This window comes from Musa acuminata, chromosome BXJ2-5, assembly GCF_036884655.1.
Source record: "Musa acuminata AAA Group cultivar baxijiao chromosome BXJ2-5, Cavendish_Baxijiao_AAA, whole genome shotgun sequence".
NCBI classification, from domain to species: Eukaryota; Viridiplantae; Streptophyta; class Magnoliopsida; order Zingiberales; family Musaceae; genus Musa; species Musa acuminata.
In genome coordinates, this window is record NC_088342.1 from 43,769,991 (window position 1) to 43,790,201 (window position 20,211).

Below are 20,211 nucleotides of genomic sequence, written 5' to 3' on the forward strand. Positions count from 1 at the left end.
ATCATTAATTCAAAATAATCTCAAAATATAGAAACGGTGAGGATGTAAACGAGAGATAGTCTTAAAAGAGTATAAATTCAAGACATGCAAAAGTTAAAAGAGTTATTATTTCAAAATAATCTTAAAATCGAGAATGAGTAAGGATATAATTATGTGATAGTATGCTCATAACAGTCAAAATAGTCATTATTTCAAAATAATCTCAAAATCGAGAATGGGTGAGGATGTGAATGTGAGATAGTTTTAGAGTATACATCCAAGACATGAAAAAGTTAAAAGAGTCATTAATTCAAAAGAATCTCTAAATCTAAAATGGGTGAGGTTGTGAATGTGAGATAGTCTTATAGTATGAATTTAAAAAATTACAAAAAGTCAAAAGAGTTATTATTTTAAAATAAATTTAAAATCGAGAATGAGTGAGGATATAAATGTTTCATGGCTTTGGAGTATAAATTCTAAGACATGTAAAAGTTAAATTGTTTATTATTTTAAAATAATCTTAAAATGAAGAATGGGTGAAAATGTGAATGTGAGATATTTTTGGAGAATAAATTCAAGACATGTAAAAGTCAACGGAGCTATTATTTCAAAATAATCTTCAAATAAAAAATGGGTGAAGACATAAATGTAAGATATTCTTGCGATATAAATTTGGTTTTGATGAGAGCCACGAGAAAGTTGGTTTTGATGAGATTATGGTGGGGTTAGTTTTGTGTTTCTTTAGAGGTAAAATTCCAGAATTAGTATTAGAATAAATATTAAAACTTAAAAAAATACAAAAAAATTAGTTTTAAATTTTATGTATTTTTTGTGACGCTCCGTTGTCATTTATAATACCTTTTTTTGTAATATTTTGTTAGCTCACCTGATTTCTTAAAAAAAAAAAAAAGAGGGTGGGGGTGGTTTAGCAATAGAGCAGCATTTACTGTACTCATCCAACTTGCAGGATAGAATAGTCCATACAATAGGCGACTTTCCCTTAAAAAAAACAAAAAATCTCTCAATCTTTTTTTCAAAAACACTTAAGTTTGAACTTTTCATTAGATGCTTTTTTTATATTTTTATTATTCATTAATGTCGCTCGTCATCACCGTCACCATCTCCGTAAAACCCTTCCTTTTTGTAAAACTACTTATTCGTCTTATCGTAATCGCCTCCTTCCCCTATGTAAAACCCCACCCCACCATTTTCGCCCGTTGTGGCCATCTCGATCGTGTCAATGTCGCTTCAACCACATCATCAACAATGAGAAGAGATATTTAAGATATTAAAAATATAAAAAATTAACTTAAAACTCTGTTACTTTTCAAAAAATAAAAATAAAAAATTCCCAATATATGAACGAAGAAATGCATGGAAAACGAACTAAAAAAGCTAGCATCCAGTGGCACTCGATTGCACAAAAGAAAAGAAAGCTGAACTGAATACCTCGAAAGCAAACCAGTTCTAATTTGATTCCCCAGCTACACTTCTGCTTACTTAAAAGCAAAATTTATGATCCACTATGAATAAAATATACGTTATCTCATCATTATTACAAAAGCAAATTTCAATGTACTGTTCTGAACAAAACAACAAAAACTTAGAAAAACAATGACTTTGATCGTTCCTCCAAATATCCCGATGCATGTCATGCCACGGAGCAGTTTAGAATTACCATCCTGCTGCCTTCCAAATGAATAAATATTTCATCCATTCCAACAAGCACGAAAGGTCTAGTACTAGAATCTAGGGTTCTCTCATTTGGAACTTGAAAGGTCTAGTTCTTATACTTGGCTTTACTGTTAGGGGGGACGTCCCTGAGGCCAAGCTTTGACAGCACAAGGCAATAAGAATCCCAGTCTGTCCTCCTGAGATACTTGAGAAGTTTCTTTCTTCTCTGGATCATCTGCTGTAGTCCCTTTCTGGAGTGCTTGTCCTGCATCGCAAGCAAACGTGAACTCGTATAAACAAATAAAGCATACAAACATTAAAAAAACATGGGATATTAATATGAAAGAATGAGAGTTGAAGACAGCTCCAGATTGCTAATTGTTACCTTCTTAGGTAAGACTGTGTTGAGGTGCTTAATTTTGGTGGTAAGTTGTGCCACTGCAAAAACAAAGACAAAGCACTTCAGCACCTACCACTATATTACAGAGGCACGGCCAGCAACTCCACAAACACAGAAAGTTCATACTTGGACTTCCACCCAAAAAGATGAGTAAAATAGACCCAAAAAAAAAGTCAGCAAAGGGATATAAGCGTCAAACCCTAGACCCTCCTATGAATCTGGAAAGTTGAGTCCACTTATAAGGAGTTGACAAATGTCTGAATTACCAGGAAAGATCAGCGATGTTGTCATACACACTGACCTTATCAAGCAATACTGGATCACACCAAGTTAAATGTATTAAGATTGCCCACACTCTTCTCTTAAGAAAGAATTTACTGGGTACGATCAAACCAATTCTCTAGATTTTTGACAAACTGAAATGCAATATATTCTCTTCCAAAAATAATAATAAAATACTACAACTGTTACACTGTTGAGCACTGCCTATGTCTAATAATTAAAAAGTTTTTGAATGTATGTACAGGTTAAACTTCTCTAATGAGAATTTCAAGTGTTGCTTCAAATTTTTTTCAATTGGAAGATGAATGTTGGCGAAAAAAGTACCTCTTTGTACCAACAATTATGCTACAGGATTACTCAGTCATTTATGATAAGTAGAAACAGGGATTTAACTGACGGATCATTGTGGCTATACAACATAGTCTCAGTGATTAGGTTGGATGATCATAATACAACCTAAAAAGGATCATGTTCAGATTAAGATGTTGTATGCCTGAAACAGTTAGACCCTATTCAACTGCAAAAAATAAAAAATAAAATACACAAAAATATTTTGATCCCCTGTTTCCCAACTCCATTGATAATTAGGATTCCTTCCGTGCACATTCCCTTCTAAAACTGTCATCATGCTACATATGAGTTGGACTCCCGTGATCTCCACATTACCGACCCACCCATTGTTTCCATCACCTCCAGCCATAAGACTGCTTGTGATATCAACACCATAGGAGCATATTCTTGGCTTTGGTGAGTGCTATGCCCCTGGTGTGTTTTGCTGCAGTACCATGAATAAATACATTTCTCTTGCACTCGTTGCTGCACAAGGAAATTATTTAACTCATAGTCATTCATGCTCTTCCCTACCACTTCCTATCCCTCTTTCTTGAGTCCCACTTAAAATCTCACTCTCCTGAGCATGAATGAATATGGATTATATACGCAGCAAGCAAAAGATCAAACTTTGAGATAGCATCTAGATGGTTTCATGGAAGTATTATCAAAATTAGACTTGGTTTTTTCATGTAAACATAACAAAAAAAATAAATATACATAAAAAACATTTGAACAAAAGGAAAAGTAAAATTGAAAAAGATGGTACAATTATAAGCCAATGGTCTCGCTAAGTATTCTTTCTTTATCAAGTCATCTTACTTTTTTGCTCATAAAGAATCCCATGAAGATGATACCACTTTGGAGCAAAGCACTTATGATAAGCATTATCCTATATGAACTCCTTTATGAGTTCAAAAGGCCAATGATTTGTCAATCATCCACAAATAAGTAGAGACGACTATCATTTATTATCTTTAAAGTAGAACCACAAGATTCTTATGTGACAAGCTGTTCTCTTTCTTTTAGCTATTTTATTTTGTGACAAAACCTGTTAATTTTGGACCTTTTTCTCTGACTGCTTCTTTGCATCACTCAATCGCCTTAAAGATGAAAGGTGGAAATTGCTATCCCACAATGCACAAAATTGAACTGATCATACTCCCTTAATGATCCACATGAAGCATGTAAACATTCTCATGCATATCAATCTATGGTCAATATTTTGTAAAAGGCTTGAGGCATCTTAGTTCACTGTTCCTTACCTTGAACAGGCGCAGAGCCACAATCTGATTCAGACATTTTAAATTCATCTCGAACCCGCTTGAGCTCCAGCTTCATCTTCTCTGCCGATGACATGTGATCTGGATGAAAATACTGCAAGAAACAAAATCTTAAAAGTGTTACACATATAGGCTATGCCAAATCAACAAATGGGGCCAGGAGACTAAGCTAAAATAGTTACTATTCACCCTCTCCAACAAATGTTCCTGTGGGGGTTTTAGCATGAATGTTGGTGTGGCTTGCCCAGTAAGGTTTGCAATAATCGACAACCTCTGAACTGCTCAGATACAAACATACATAAATTCCTAATTACAAAGATTAAAGGAAGAAAAGAAAGAGCGAACTGATCAAAGGAGGCCATACCGTTGGCTTTCTTATTGGCATCTGCTTCCTTGAGCCTCACCAGGCTTTCTCGGAGATCCCTGAACGAGACCCCGCCCATCCTTGACTCCGTCTCCTTCTCCTCCATTTCTCTTAGCTTTGCAAGCCTCTCGTTCAACTCCGTCAGTGTGAACCAGTCCTTGTTGGCCTTGGAAGCGTCCTCTGGCCTCAGCTTGCGGAGCTTCTCGCCTAACTCGTTGTAGCTATACATCTTCACGAACTCCGTCTTCAGAACCTTTTTCTGCTCCCACTCGCCAGCCTCCTTCTCCCTCATCTCCTTCCCGAATATAGAATCGGGCAAGTTCTCCCCTCCGAGGATGGACGGACCTTTCTCTGTCCCTCCCATTCGACTCCGGAAGCTGTCCTGGAAGGTTTCGAGGCTGAAAGAGCTCCGCGAGGGTCCGTCCCTCCCGCGTAATCCCATATGCTCCCTCGACGAGGACCTGAACTGGCGGAGGCTCTCGCGGATGGAGTCAAAAGATAGTTTCTCGCCCTTCTCGCCCTTCTCAGCAGCCTCTACGCCACCACCGGCCTTGCCAAGTACATTGTGCTTGAAGAGCTCCTGAAAGGATATGGGGGGCGAGGACGCGGGGCGGTCGCCGGACGCAGGAGGGGCGGCTCCGCCGGCTCGAAGGCGGAACCCGGCCAAGTGTTTCCGGATATCCTCGAGGGAGGTAGCGGGGCCGGAGTTAGGAGAGGAGAGGGGCGGCGGCGGAGGGGGGTCAGCCGGGATCCGGCGGGGAGGAGCGGGAGGGGCCTTGAGCCGCTCCTTGATCTCGCTGAAGTAGGAGGAGTAGGAAGGGCGCGACGCGGGCACGGCCGCCGAATTGGGGGTCTCATTCTCCGCATCGGAATCGGACGGCGGCGGGGGGGAGGAGGAGGAAGAGAAGGGGCGGAGGGAGCGAAGTGGGACTAGCGTTTTGGGCTTCAGCTTGAGACGGAGAGCCATCGCGATTAGGGTTTTGCCTCTCGAGGAGAGAGTCACCTCACCTCAACCCCCCGACGAACCCGACTCAATAGTATGGCTGCTTTGTACTGGGCCATTTCAATTTGGCATCACATTTGGGCCTGATTTGGGCTCTGTTTCAGGAAAGTGCTATTATTATTATTATTATTATTATTATTATTATTATTATTATTATTATTATTATTATTATTATTATAGCTACTGTGACATGATGAACGCTTCCTTTCACTTGGTCAAATTTATGGTGCAAGTGCCGTAATAATTTCAAATGCAACTCCTTGGAATAGTCAAAGAGGCACAACAAAGTTGACCCTCCGCACCAAAAGTCATCGATTGAGGTTGTCAAAGGTCTTCTTTCTAGCTTTGCATTGCACAAAGGTTTTGAAGTCATGAACTTAAGATAAAGAAATCATTTTATAAATATGCATTAAATATAACAGGAAAATCATAACCAGCAGTCGTCTGTTTGCTAAGCCAACTCAAGCATTTTGAGATGACTACTGCAGAAGGTCAAACTTCCAAGTTGAACAAGAGTTCATAGCGGCTGGTAATGCTGAAGACTGTCCAAGTCAACCATCACGTATGCTTCACGGCCACCTCTGGTTCTCTTACATAAAGAGCCTCAACGTGATGCTCCCACCATCACCTACGGGTATCGAGACTCTGGGGAGGAGAGGGAGATGGCAGCAGGAGCTGAGGGATGGATTAGATGTGTTCTTGATGGCTGCATCTCCGCCTTCGATTCGGAGATCCGGAGGAGGCCGTATCATCGTAACTGCAGCTGCGCCTTGCACAACTCCCGGTGCAGTTCAAGACATGATCCATGCCATGCAAAGATATCATACCCCATCTCTCTCTCCTCAGAGAGACTGCGTATAACCATGCCATCTTCTTCTTCTTCTTCTTCTTCTTCTTGTTTCGCGAAGGCAGCCTCTGATCATGCAAGAGGCAAGATTGAAGAGGAGCCTTGGCATCTTCTGCAAGCTTTGGAGCATTTCAGATGTGTAGGCTGCTAATCTCTCGTTGCTTTCGGCTTTGCTCATGTAACTGTTGCCTACAGTAAGAATAATGTCTCAGAGTACAGTTGCTTTGTAGCTGTGTCAACAAGAAGACTATGGCTCAATAATACATGTATAACCTTCATTTATGCGAATACTTTACATCGAAAAATGCAAATAATTAATTTTTTCTGAACAATAATTCGTGGGAATGCATTAATAATGTAATTTGGTGATGCAAAGAAGGTAATTAGGATTATGAAAATATTTTTATTAATTTATGTTTTGGAAAGAGTATCAATTCGGATCCGTGGCGCAATGGTAGCGCGTCTGACTCCAGATCAGAAGGTTGCGTGTTCGATTCACGTCGGGTTCAAATCCCATGACCTTTTATTGTTTTTATTTTAATGGTAAAACCTTCTTACCTTTTTTTTTAACCGTCCGATCTCGTATCGATCGATCCGGTCTCTCCGTTCGTTGAAGCGCGCATTGGAGGAGCAAGCTGGGGCCCACCTGGGTTGCACATGATGACGCGGATCGACCCAAGTTCAATCTCTTCGCGTACGGTTCCGTCGTCCCACCTGTATAGTGATTGTAGATGTTGGGTGGGTCCTATTGCTCACGTCGAATCACATAGAAAGTGGGTAATAAACGGGTAACCAAAGTTCGCTACCTCAGCAAAAGAAGCCCATCCAAACCAAATCATCCGTCCTCAACCCCTCGGTACGCCCCCGATCTCCTCCTCGACCCCTCGCGATGCCCCTAATCCGTCCGGCCTCGCTCTGCCCCCTCCAATTCCCGAATCCTTCGCCTCTCCACTTCTCCCGCCCCAAACCCTGGTTCGCAGTTGTCAAAGCGGCGGGATCCGTCTCCTCCCGCCCAAGCAGGAGGGCCGCCCCCAAAAGCAGAGACGCCTCCGAGGCGGCGGGCTCCGTTTCCACCCGCCCGAGGAGGAGGGCCGCCCCCAAAAGCAGAGACGCTTCCGAGGCGGCGGAGCTCGTGCGGGTGGTGCTACGGAAATCCGGCGATGGAAAGGAGCCTCTGGTCGTCACGCTCAGCAAGTTCGTCAGGGTTGTCCGGACGGAGCACTGCTTCCTGCTCTTCGAGGAACTCGGGAAGCGAGACAACTGGCTCCAGTGCTTAGAGGTGGGTTTTTGCTTGTCTCTCTGATCTTTTGGGTTATGGTTAACTGGCCTATGAAGACGGAAATGTGATTAGCTTTTGACGAAAGATTCGAATTTGGTGCTTCTGGGTCTCATGCATTACGACCCAATCGAGTCTTTTCGCCATAGTTGTGTTATGTTGATAAAAGATTGGACTTTGATACTCCTAGGAGATGCATGACACCTACGTTTCTGCTTTCCTTCTTTCTTGCTCTTTTGTTGTGAGATTGAGTTGTTTGGTGAAGTATTTGCCCGCGTTTGGTGAAGTACTCCCATATGCATACTTTGCATTCTAAATGATTAGGCTATGTTTGTATGACTCTGCATCATAATGCATGCATTTATGACTTTTTTCAGTTGCAACATGTTTCCACTGATTATATTGGAAAAGTGACATGCTCCAGATTATTCTCAATATGAAGATATAGAACATGACTATGGTATATTTTTCAAACTTTGATCTGATTTTTTTTTTCCCAAAAGAAAGGACTATATTAAGCGAGATAACGAGTACACCCTGTGCCCTGGAGATCGGCACACAAAAAATGGGAGAAGGCCAATGACCAGTCTCCTCTCCAAACAAAAAGATTATTGCTTGCGCTCGCATGATTTGCAAACTAGTTAGCACTTTGATCTGATTAGAACCAGTGGATTTTTGCTGAATTTGCAATTTACATGTCTGAAGAAGATCTGTTAAATTCTGTTAGAATGTCAATTGGTAACTGTTTTGCTTTTTTCTTTAGAATATACTGGAAATGTCCTCGAAAGTGTATTTAGATTATTTCTTCTTTTAGAGTAAATGGTAAAACTAAGATATTTATTTTAACAAAATATATCATTTTTATGTTGGAGTTCCCTGCTTGTACTTTAGTTGCAGTCCAAGATACTGATTGTTAAGCAGTATTCATTATATCCTTATCCTATTAAGTTATTTACCTGGGTCTAATGAAATAAGCATGTGGGATTACTCGCATGTTGTATGGTTATCTATAAACACCTGCTGTTTAAACAGTCAAAATCTTTTATTCCTTATATTATGTTGATCAGGTATTCAGATGGATGCAAAAGCAACGGTGGTATATTGCTGATAACGGCATCTATTCAAAGTTAATATCTGTGATGGGTAAAAAAGGCCAGACAAGGATGGCCATGTGGCTCTTTTCTGAGATGCGAAATAGTGGGTGCAGGCCGGACACTTCTGTGTACAATGCATTGATTACGGCACATCTTCATTCACGAGATAAGTCTAAGGCGTTAGCGAAAGCCATTGGGTACTTTGAGAAAATGAAAGGAATTGAGAGATGCCGACCCAACATTGTGACTTACAACATTCTTCTAAGAGCATTTGCTCAGGCTGGGGATGTAAAACAGGTGGAGGCATTGTTCAAAGATCTTGATGAAAGCATCATCTCTCCTGATGTCTATACTTACAATGGTGTCATGGATGCATATGGAAAGAATGGGATGCTCAAAGAAATGGAGGCTGTACTTCTGCGCATGAAAAGCAGCCAGTGCAAGCCAGATTCTATTACATTCAATCTTCTCATCGATGCATATGGACGGCGACAAGCATTTGATAAAATGGAGCAAGTATTTAAAAGCTTGTTGCGCTCAAAGGAGAAACCAACTCTTCCTACATTCAATTCAATGATAACAAACTATGGAAAGGCTAGGCTTAAAGAGAAAGCAGAATATGTTTTGAAGAAGATGGTTGATTTAGGTTTCAAACCGAGTTATATCACGTATGAGTGCCTTATGACAACGTATGGATACTGTGATTGTGTTTCAAAAGCTAGAGAGATTTTTGATGAGATGATAAGCACACAAAAGGAGATACAAATTTCGACTTTGAATGCTATGCTTGAAGCATACTGCATGAATGGTTTGCCCTATGAAGCAGATCAGCTTTTGGATTATTCAATTAAAAGGAATTTGGTGCCAAATGCTTCAACCTACAAATTACTTTACAAGGCCTATGCTAAAGCTAACATGAAGGATCTTATTAATAATCTGCTAAAGCATATGGATGAACAGGGTATTGTTCCAAATAAAAGGTTCTTTTTGGAGGCTTTAGAAACATTTGGTTCTACTGAAGTGAGAACCAAATCTAGTAGCACCCGAGATACTACAAGAACTCCACAAATTAAAGCGTAGTTGAAGCCTTTAGTCATTGAGATTTGGCTTATGTGGTCCTTGTCGATGTTTCTTGCAAGCTTAAGTTAAATCACTGGTTGCAAGAGAATCAGATTATCTGGTCTCACTTGGTTGGCAGTTGTTTATGTGGAAATCTTCTTTCGAAGCATCCTGATTCTTCTTCTTAGAATTTAGTGGTATGTATATCTGATGATTTCATATTTACGATTTTGTTTCATTTCACTACTTGGCTATGATTTGATTTCAGCTTGCATCTACTTTTTTCCAGATATCCCTTAATAATGTTCAATCTGAATTGTACACTAGGAGCTTCTGGAATTTTTTATTCACCAAATTCATGACTGACCTACTTTTGAAGACCTCCAACCACTTGCACTCAGAGACAACTGTCAACTCTTGAGGATTAATACTTCTTTAACCGTCTTTGATGTACTTTGCAGATTGAAACTTGTACTTTAAGCATCAGGGTGATCAATGTGGCTTCTGGAGCTATCTGGTCAAGATCAGGAACTTTCTTCAGCTGCTAACTGTAGCTGGGTGTCCAAATAGAAGTGCTACAAACTCTTCCATGCTGCAAATGTGTGCAAGGAAGGTTTTGTCTCAGGGAACAAAGTCCACTCCAGCAGAGGAATTCTCAAAAGAGTACAGTTGTTGTGACACTTGGGAAGAACTCTTCAGCCTGGCTTTCTTGTAGCCAAAAATCTACTGCTTTTTGCTATTTTGTGTATTACCCAAATGTTGAGTGGAATAAGTTCATAACTGTTCTCTTTCTCCTATGTTATGCTACACCAGCAACTATTTTTTTCAGTCTCCAACATTTCAAGTGCAGTTAAAAAGATCAGGAGTTGAGTCTTATTGTAAGTATTAAACTCTTTTTATTAGCTATTATGCACATTTAAACATTTGCATTCTCCATGGAATCCACACAGACCTGGAAACCATGTTTGTCTTGATATTGTTGGAGATTTTTGGAAAGCACAAAATTTTATGAAAACTATTTTTTGATAGGTATAATAACCATCCTAGTGCAAAATATATGTTGCTTGGAATATACTATTTGAAAGCACCATTTGATACAATTCTTGGGCCCTATAAATAGTCTTTAATCCTTTCTCTTTTTTTTTCTTAATTATTTTTGATAAATTATTGTGTGTTTGATAATCTTAATCAAGTCTTTTCAAGAAATATTATCTGGTGTTTCTTGATGTGAAAATGTTCACCCTTTAAGAACCCAGATGGAACCCAGTGCACATAGCAAGAAGAGAACAACTCACTGACGCAGCCACTAAACCTAATTGAAGCTGATGGCAATCCCATGCAGATTACAAGAACAGGAGGAGCCATTCAAGATGGCAGAGTATGCTTACAGTGGAGCAGTTCTTTCTTGGACAAATGGATTATTGTTGTCTCAAGAACATTATACATGTCTTTCTCAGAGAATGATGCCATGCCAGAGATAATGACAGACTAAATTATACGCCAACTACATCAAAAAACACAAAAGCGAGAAAGAAAAACCTGATGCAGGTGTTGGTAAGATTTAGACTCGGATGAAAGTTTGAGAATGGGTCTTCTTGCTGTTTGAATGATCTCAAGGATGCAATCTTTTTATGGGATTTCATTAATATAAGAGGGATTTAATATCCCTAATCTTTAATCTTATTTGCTAATGATTTCTGTAAATCTCATAATGAGATTGATTATTCTTAACTATTTAAATTATTTTTAAATATATAAATATGGGTTTAGATGTATATTTCAATCATATAAAAATTACATATAAATTTTTCATAGTCTTATTTTATACACAAAATTCTCAAAGATTCTCTCACTAAATATGCAGGTAATATTAGAATATGATTGTTGCATTAAACATCAGTATGGGTGTTATCTAATTTATTATATTCAGTTAATTAACCAACACAAATTCTTATTTATATATGGACATAACTGACCAATTATGTGTTATTTTTCTTAAATCATAATTTCCAAACACACTAATTAAGTAGCTCATCCATTTTGACCACAACTCAAACTAAAATTAATCTAAATATTGATGTCAGAAGTGGTTAAATCTTTTTTTTTTCCTTCCATTTTGGCTCATATTTATGGATAAGATGTTGTCTATAAGTAAAACTTTAGAAAATATTGTATTTGATAAGAATCTAAGTTTTGATTTTTTTTTTGTTTATATGTAATTTAAATATGTTTTTTATTAATGAGATGCAAAAAATTATTTGCATTGAAAATAAAAAAGAAGATACATATAAATATGAACTTTATACATTTTTAATTCATGAATATTTTATTAAACTTAATCCTTGTTCTTTGGTAGGAGAAATTTCTGATAATAATATTTTTGAAATTAATTGATGAGATTGCAAAAAACCATCCAAACCATATTAAAATTTCATCTCAATTTAAAAAGTATAATATTATTTTTTATCCAACTCCTCAATCAAACTGAATTTAACTTAAAATTTTCAACTCAAAAATAGTTGATAAGGATCAATAATAATAATAATAATAATAATAGCATATATGTAAATAATTAGATTTTGATGTGTCTATATAAGCATATTTTCTTATAAGATATTATGAAACTATGTGGGGACCTAATCGAAAAAGTTTCACAGTCCAACGTCTAGTTTTTGTGGGGCTTCATTGAAATTTAGAACCTTAAAGGGTTTTCCTACAAAATCCCAAAAGAAATCACACCTGCAACTCGCAGCAGCAGCTGCTTCAGGTCACCTGCTCCCCTTTCCATCTCCCAAACTCCCGACTCCCAACTCCCAGAGGCCAAAGCTGGCCGCAGTCCCCTCGATCGAAAACCCTAGATCTCTTCTCCCCCCTGCATTCTCACTCTGCCCCAACCCCTCGAGATCGCGTCTTCTTCGCCTCAGATCTGCTCCATGTTCGCTCCCGCCGCCGGCCGCCGTTCTCCCGGTCCCCGGAAACCCTAGATTTGGCCCCATTCTGTCTCCTAACTTCAGATCTACGTGGCATCCATGGAGAAAACGTCGTTCTTGATCTCTTTGGCCGTCGCGAGCTGCTTGGCGTGGGGCGCCCGCTCCTTCGGGCTCTCCTCGGAGCTCGTCCACAGGTTCTCGGACGAGGCACGGACGGTAGCGGCGTCCCGAGGCGGCTGCGGCCGGTTTCCGGTCCGCCGGAGCGAGGAGTACTACCGGATGCTGGCTAGGAGCGATATCCGGCGGCTCGGGGCTCGGTACCAGATGTTGTTCCCCTCCGAGGGCAGCGAGGCGGTGTCGCTTGGCAATGACTTCGGATGGTGAGTTAACTCGTTGATTTTAGGATCTTTCTCGCTCCTCCCTCTCGAACATTTTGGTTTCTTCGATTTGTAAAAGAGGACAGAAAAGGAAAGAAAGGACATCCTCTGAGTGTTCTTCGTACTTGTACTTGATTAGGAGGATTCACCAAGCATTGTCAGCTTCTCTTGTATCATGGCATATACCCACAACCATGTTGTCACCCCTTAAACGGGCCCGTTCTTGCCAGTATCCTTATAAATACCAATGGATGATTGGAAAATATGAGTTCCAGCTGCACAACAACATAGATGTAGATTGTAGCCTTCATGTTTCTAATTAAATTCTTGTGTTTGTTTAGATTCACAATGGTTCTTCTTTGTTGAGCATCATTTATGGCGACATCATTTAGTGAAGTACTTCATTTCGTGCATTTTATTATCACAACTAATCAGCATTTGTTGATGATCGTTTTTCTGTGAAGTTTAATGTTTTGTCACTATTAACTGAAGTCATATTGCTCTAAAATAACACTTGCATTGAATTAACACCAGGAATAATTGATATTTCTTTTGGATGACAGGCTACATTACACATGGATCAATATTGGGACTCCTAATGTTTCCTTCCTTGTAGCATTGGATGCGGGAAGTGACTTGCTTTGGATCCCATGTGATTGCATACAATGTGCTCCTTTGTCTGGTTATCATGGCAGTTTGGTATGCAAAATATCTGCTTTGACTTTAGGTTGTCAATTGTCATGAAAGACTTGCCATAATCTTGGGTTTCTTTATATGCATCATCAAATTTGCCTTTTGATCTATGAACATGATTCTTATCTTCTTTCTATTTCTTTGCTTACTTTGATCCATCTCCACCTGATTTCTTGTTCAATTTGTCTAAGATATTATGCTTTAACACATGATCCTTATTTCATTTTATTATCTAAAGCACCAATCAAGGCATGCTTTCATCAATACTTTCATGTGTGATGGCCTATTTTCCTTCCTGGGATGATAATTAGGCCATATAAATGAGGAATAGGTCATATAAAGAAATGGAGCACATCAAGAATGATGGAGAGCCAGGAAGCAACCATCAGTTCATTCTGATCAATTAGAATTTGACAACCATATGCATTTTTCTTTTATTGTTTAAGCATATGCATCAGGAATTAACATAAGAGTTACTCTAGGGTTTAACTGTGCAAAAGAAATGCACCCATTTGTAGCAGATTTAAAAATCATTGCAAATCTATTTAATTCAACCTTACCAAATGTTGGGGGGAAATGCCATCGACGGATGAATCAACCCGGCTTGGTCTTGACCCGAAGGCATAGAGACGTCCAAGGAACCCTCGTGGCTGTCTTGGCGTGGCTGAGGTGGCTCTGAGGTGGTCTTCATGTAATCCTGACCTTTCGAAGCACAATCCTGAGGTCTGGCCGAGGTGGCATCTGTCTTCTTGGTGGGTTCCTACACAAAGGTTAGCATCGAGAGGAGTTTCCTAACCTGACCCTCCGACGCTCAAGTTAGTTCAGGAGGTTGTGTGGAGTGCGAGAGGTTTTTGGAAAAAGAGGTCTGACCCTTGGGCTGGCGCCAAGGGTCGGCTTTTATACCTAACCGATTGAGAGGATCCTTCATAACAGTCTCAATGTCCCCTCCTTGGTGTTTTGTCCATGGGGGTGACAATCCCGAATGACCTCTAGAGGACTGTTGTCCACGGAGACCGACAGAGGGGGAGGGATAGGCCCGAACAACCTCAGTCCACGAGGGCCGACGGGGTCATTTCAAATGACGTCCCGTGGATTGTTGTCCACGGGGGCCGACAGATTGTAACCAACTCCCATGTCACTACCTAGTGGAGGATGATTGAGCCTTTTTTTTTCCATGTTAGCACTCTAGGGTGACTAGTTGGCAGATGGGGATTGGCTGTTAAAATATTCCCTATTCGCAAATATAATAGGAAGAAATCCACTTAACAACAAAAGGGAGCTAGGATTGCTATCTGAAACCCATGGAATTATTGGATATGACTTCACAAATTTAAGTAGCTCAATGTGCAGTTTGTTTCCCTTTCTTGTCTGTCTTCTTCGTGACCCATTTCTCCAAGATTAAGGCAATAGTCATCTGGGATGATGTACTTTTCCACTTCAGAAAATATAAGAAAAAGGAGTCATTCTTTCAATTATTTACTTCTGTAACAAACAAATTAAAGTGACTCTTCATCGGTGAAGCATTTTCTTCAAGAGATGCACATTTCAAATCTCTCTTTAGTTTTATTGCTTTATTCAATTAGAGGGTCTTGATTTTATGGGTCCTGATTTTGTGAAGGCCTATTAATCGCCGCTAAGACTGTTAGTTCACTTGTGTGATTCTCTAGTGTGTAAGCATATTGTTGGTTTAGATGTGACCTTCAGTAGAAAATAGTGACATAAAAAATGTCCATTAGTAATTTTTCTGTCGTAGACAAAAAGCAAAGGGATATTCTGCTTACATTTGGCAGCAGGTTTAGCACTTATTACCAATGATTGATTGGCAGGTGCTCCCTGGTATATGGAGCATCTATTATGCAGGATAAAGATCTTGGCTTGTATAATCCAGCTGAGTCAAGAACCAGCAGATATCTCTCCTGCAGTCATGAGCTATGTAGTTTGCGTTCAAGTTGTGGCAACTTAAAGCAGCATTGCCCGTACAATATCAAATACTACTCAGAAAATACATCCAGTTCGGGCTTGTTGGTTGAGGATATATTGCACTTGGCATCCACTGAGGATCGTGCATCTGTTCAGGCTTCAGTCATCATTGGGTGGGTTTGATTTTTTAGGATTCATATAATTACTAGTTGAGTGGCTAATTGTGTTTTATATAAACTCTTTCGTTTACAAGATTTTTATGCTTAAGATTTTTTGTGCTTTTGACTCAGTTGTGGTAGGAAACAGAGTGGTGGTTATCTGGATGGAATTGCTCCTGATGGCCTTCTTGGTTTGGGATTTGGAGACATTTCGGTTCCAAGCTTCCTTGCAAGAAATGGATTGATACAAAATTCTTTCTCATTGTGCTTTCGAGATGATAATTCTGGGAGACTTTTATTTGGAGATGAAGGTCTATCCAGCCAGCAGTCTACACCATTTGTTCCTTTGGATGGAAAATAGTAAGTTCTTTTGTTGAATGATACATTAACTCAAATTATTGAGTTTCTAGGGCATGATCCATCATCTGTTATTAGGCTAAAAGTTTGTTGCTTGCAAATGTCTAGATTCTTTCTTTATTTTGCTGTACACTATCATTTGGACATATCTTTTTCAGACTAGCACCAACACCAAAAAGAAAAACTGTCTGCACTTTCCAAGAGAGAACTAATTTTAGATGTTGATCAGGGAGTTAATTATGGGCTTTGTTTGCTCCAGATCATTCATTCCAGGCATTAAATCATATGTCCAAAATTGTTGAAAGGAAGCATTGAAAAATTTATAAAATGAACTTGTATGTTCACTAATAGGTAATGTGGAGGAATATAATAAACTTATTAATTTTGATAATTGAAGGTATTCATAGGTTTCATTTTATAATTTTAGATGAACAAATTGAATCTTTTCTCTTACTTTAAAAATTCCTTTTTTTTGTTCTTGCATTAATAATTGTTGTTTTTCTAGTAATTATTTTAGTATGACCTTTGTTTCAGCATCACTTATATCATTGCGGTGGAGAGTTTGTGTATTGGATCTCAATGTCCTGGGAAAACTAGCTTTCATGCACTAGTTGACAGTGGGTCGTCTTTCACGTTTCTTCCTGATAACGTTTATAAGAGAGTCACTATGGAGGTACTTTGTTGATTTTTTGCCTATGCTATCAGATGTTTTGTCTTCACGCTAATCTTGTTCTGGTGTGGGTAGTTTGACACACAAGTTAATGTTTCAAGGCTCGCAACTGATAATGAATCTCCATGGGAATACTGTTATGAAGCCAGGTGAATCTCTTTAACAAGGGCATCACTTTGCACATTAGCTGTCTTGATTTTGTTCTCTCTACTCAGTTCTGCTATTTGTGGTAACAGCCCTCTTGGGATGCCTGCTGTGCCAACAGTTAAATTGATATTTGGTGGAAACAAGAGCTTCACAGCTGTGAATCCTATTTTTCTTGTCTACGATAATGAGGTGCCCAATTGTGTCTGAAGTACTATTTGATTGTTCATCATCATAATGTGTTTGAACATCTATATTAAATCCTGGAACAAGTGTTATTTGCTATTATTTCCTTCTTCCAGTAGAGTTGTTCATCATCATAACGTGTTTGAACATCTATATTCTATCCTGGAGCAAATGTTGTTTTACTATTATTTTCTAGTTCTAGTATAATATGCTTTGTATTGATGTACAATATTTATGTGCTTTTGTAAGTTGAGCAACAATAATTTGCTTGAATAAGGGGGTGCCTTTCTATGTTTTGAGAACTTTGCAATCTTTAAATTTGTATGATGTAAACTCCCTTCATTCTTGTTTTGCTTTAGTTAGTCACTGTCTGCTTCAATTTAACTGATGTGGCTGAAATCATCTTGTCCGTAAGACAACAAAGTGGAGTAAGGGCCAGCAAGTCTCTTACGAAATTTAGGATATTTACTGCTCATTCTTTGTTGACTTGATACCATAATTTTACTATCAACTAAAAGGTACTTGGAGCAGAAGCTATGCTTGGTGCTATGATTCTTTAATGTCTGGGATTATGTGAACAGAAGGTTTATCCGATAGCATACTTGCAACCTAAAAAGTTGTTGTCCTGTTGTTCTATACTTCTTTGTAATGTATCCTTTGAGTGAAAACTGGCCTAGATCATGTAGACGAAATGAAGTTTTGACAGCTAATCAATTATTTTCTGCAAATGATTTGTAAAGAATACTAGTGATATAAACCATAAATTTTGTTTTTTTGGTTAAATTTATTAAATTTCTGAATGAGAGCATACAACTTTCTTAGATCATCAAAATAGTGGGTATGATCCATTAATGTCACTTGATTGATTACACTTAAAACTTGGTCAATTTTGTTTGAGAAGTGATGCTGCAACAATAATTAGTGATTTTTTTTGTTTCCCATTTTGTAAAATATTACCTTGTAACCAGTCTCATTGTCAACTATAAGAACTCTAGGCACATCTGTGAATATATAACATTTATTGCCTCACAACTATTTGTATTACTATTTGCTGTTGTCAGTGCCCTATGTTAAGTAGTTGGATCTTTGTTGCAAATATAATTTGTAAACTCGAGGAGGCATAATGAAATTCCTCTGCGTACGAGCCTTTATTTCAGCTTCAGGATACAGGTTAAAACATACCTATGATTAGAGAGGATATGATGATTTTGCTCTTTCTTTTAACAGGGAGAACTTACTGCATTTTGCTTAGCTCTACAGTCATCTCAAGAAACTCTTGGCACAATAGGGCGTGAGCATTCTTCAACTGGAACACTTGATCCAATTTTCCATTTCATTCTCACTTATTTTCTTCTGTGTTTTCTCAGCTAAGAGAGTTCACTCTGTGGATGCAGAGAATTTTATGACAGGATATCATATGGTCTTTGATAGAGAGAATTTGAAGCTGGGATGGTCCCAATCAGATTGTGAGTCACTCAGTTCCCTTTACTTAAGTTGATAAACCATTTCTCCTTTTTTACCTATACTATGATGGTTGGTTTTTTATCTTCAGGTTAGTACAGATCATTATGGTAATGCTTCAGGAATTTGGTCCATCTTGTATTAACAAATTATGTGCTAAACAAATGCTTTTTAGTGCTACATATACCTTTGCTTTTTATTTAGCCAATCACGTTGTGAGGATTATTGCTGAGATTATTGTGGTCTTTGGATCCTGTTGAACCTATTGCTTACCACTTGCCTGCAATCTTCATTCAAGACATTGCCGGAAGGGGGTGGGTCTATTTGGTTACAGTTATTTTAGTTCGGATGATTTATGTGCAGCTTTTTTGGACTAAATAAGTAGTTGTCGCCTGCTGTCTAATTTATAAATTAGTCTTGTGATGCCAGATCAGCTTGCTTATGCTAAATAAGTGCCATGGTGCCAGCTTGAATCATGCAACATGTCAATCCTTTTCAGTTTCTGTGCTCATTCATATTATCTTCTCTACCTTTCCAGAGCAAATGCCCTGAGTCCTAAGAAGAGGACTCATATACATTCTTGTTTATGTTACTGTATTTTCTGGATGATACAGGTCGTGATCTCGACAACACCAGGAGAATGCCTCTGAGTTCGCCACCACATAACAGGCCTGAGAATCCACTGCCAACAAACGAGCAACATAGCTCTCCCAACACCCATGCTGTATCACCTGTGGTCGCCGGACGGGCTCCCCTTGCTAACTCTACGTCAGTTTCCAAATTGATTGATGCCTGGTACTGTTTGTTGTTGCTCCTCACTCAACTTGCTGTATTTGCCATTGGGTGACACTCTTTGTTCTAAAAATATAAATAGTAATGTGTAAATCCTGCTTTATGGCTTTTACTTCTTTCCATCTGTTCTTCTGTTGCCATCCGACCAAAGTAGATCAGCAATGAACAGAGTGGGTTTGAATTGATTTGGCGGCGACGCTGTCGGGTCACACCAACTTTGGTTATACTGACCACTGTATATATTGTGGAGTTCCTCAGTCTTCTACCATGTATGTGAATGCAGCTTGTAGCACTCTTTTAATTTCCATCAGCTTCCAGTTTGCTGATGGCCATCTCCTGTTTCTTTACGCTACGTTCTTAGTGTAGCTATTTGGATATTAGAACTTAATATATATTGAATGCTTTTGTTGTAGCATTTGGCTTTTGTGATTTCTCGTGATCGAATCAAAATCAATTTCTAATATTTTTGGTGTCTTAATTTCTATTGTTCATGAACAAGATTGTCACCATCAAACTCTGACCTCAATGTGGCACAGGTGATAAGTCCCCTTTACACTACGGATGGAATGAATGCACTCCATTCTCTTCAGCTATACAGATGAAAAATCTTAGATTTGGTGGCTGAAAGTGAAAGATTATCTTGAATTAGAGCAGGACATCTTTAAATTTTGTAGTGGGTCAACGAAGTCATAATATTATGTTTCTGGGAATACTAGTATGGGTGTTCACAAGCCTTCCTGGTACAGGTCAGGTGAACAACACACAAAAATATATCGAACAAGAAAGCTCTACTATCCTTCTACCTACAATTCTCTTATCACTTCTCTCTCTCTCTCTCTCTCTCTCTCTCTCTCTCTCTTGCGTATGCAAAAATGAAGGGATCGAAACGTTGGTCGCGTTGCTCGACTGCAGTCTTCGGCATTGGCATTCTC

The 20,211-nt window shown here is 38.9% G+C and overlaps 3 protein-coding genes and 1 non-coding gene across 6 annotated transcripts; 3 read left to right on the plus strand and 1 right to left on the minus strand.

Annotated features, from left to right (window-relative positions):
* Positions 1–1,505: 1,505 nt before the first annotated feature.
* On the minus strand, positions 1,506–5,332 carry LOC135612900 (uncharacterized). 2 transcript variants are annotated; one of them, XM_065109692.1, is made up of 5 exons: positions 4,313–5,332; positions 4,138–4,226; positions 3,931–4,042; positions 2,039–2,091; positions 1,506–1,918 (listed from the first exon to the last, which is right to left on the minus strand). In XM_065109692.1, exons 1-5 carry the CDS (start codon positions 5,277–5,279, stop codon positions 1,760–1,762), a joined length of 1,380 nt encoding a protein of 459 aa, XP_064965764.1. In that variant the 5' UTR covers positions 5,280–5,332; the 3' UTR covers positions 1,506–1,759. The 2 variants fall into 2 exon arrangements, 1 of the variants encoding a protein (XP_064965764.1); XR_010487137.1 differs by having other exon boundaries at positions 1,833–1,918; positions 4,131–4,226.
* Positions 5,333–6,599: 1,267 nt separating this feature from the next.
* Positions 6,600–6,671, plus strand: TRNAW-CCA (transfer RNA tryptophan (anticodon CCA)). Its single transcript has one exon. It is a non-coding gene; the product is annotated as a tRNA-Trp (tRNA).
* Positions 6,672–6,988: 317 nt separating this feature from the next.
* LOC103985471 (pentatricopeptide repeat-containing protein PPR5 homolog, chloroplastic) lies at positions 6,989–10,523 on the plus strand. 2 transcript variants are annotated; one of them, XM_009403174.3, is made up of 3 exons: positions 6,989–7,441; positions 8,506–9,788; positions 10,053–10,523. In XM_009403174.3, exons 1-2 carry the CDS (start codon positions 7,052–7,054, stop codon positions 9,610–9,612), a joined length of 1,497 nt encoding a protein of 498 aa, XP_009401449.2. In that variant the 5' UTR covers positions 6,989–7,051; the 3' UTR covers positions 9,613–9,788; positions 10,053–10,523. The 2 variants fall into 2 exon arrangements, with proteins under 2 accessions (XP_009401449.2, XP_064965765.1); XM_065109693.1 differs by lacking the exon at positions 10,053–10,523 and adding an exon at positions 9,881–10,029.
* Positions 10,524–12,369: 1,846 nt separating this feature from the next.
* Positions 12,370–19,394, plus strand: LOC135612901 (aspartic proteinase-like protein 1). The gene is made up of 10 exons (XM_065109694.1): positions 12,370–12,901; positions 13,462–13,597; positions 15,452–15,684; positions 15,802–16,029; positions 16,561–16,699; positions 16,772–16,845; positions 16,933–17,032; positions 18,254–18,317; positions 18,421–18,492; positions 19,102–19,394. Exons 1-10 carry the CDS (start codon positions 12,621–12,623, stop codon positions 19,332–19,334), a joined length of 1,560 nt encoding a protein of 519 aa, XP_064965766.1. The 5' UTR covers positions 12,370–12,620; the 3' UTR covers positions 19,335–19,394.
* Positions 19,395–20,211: the final 817 nt, after the last annotated feature.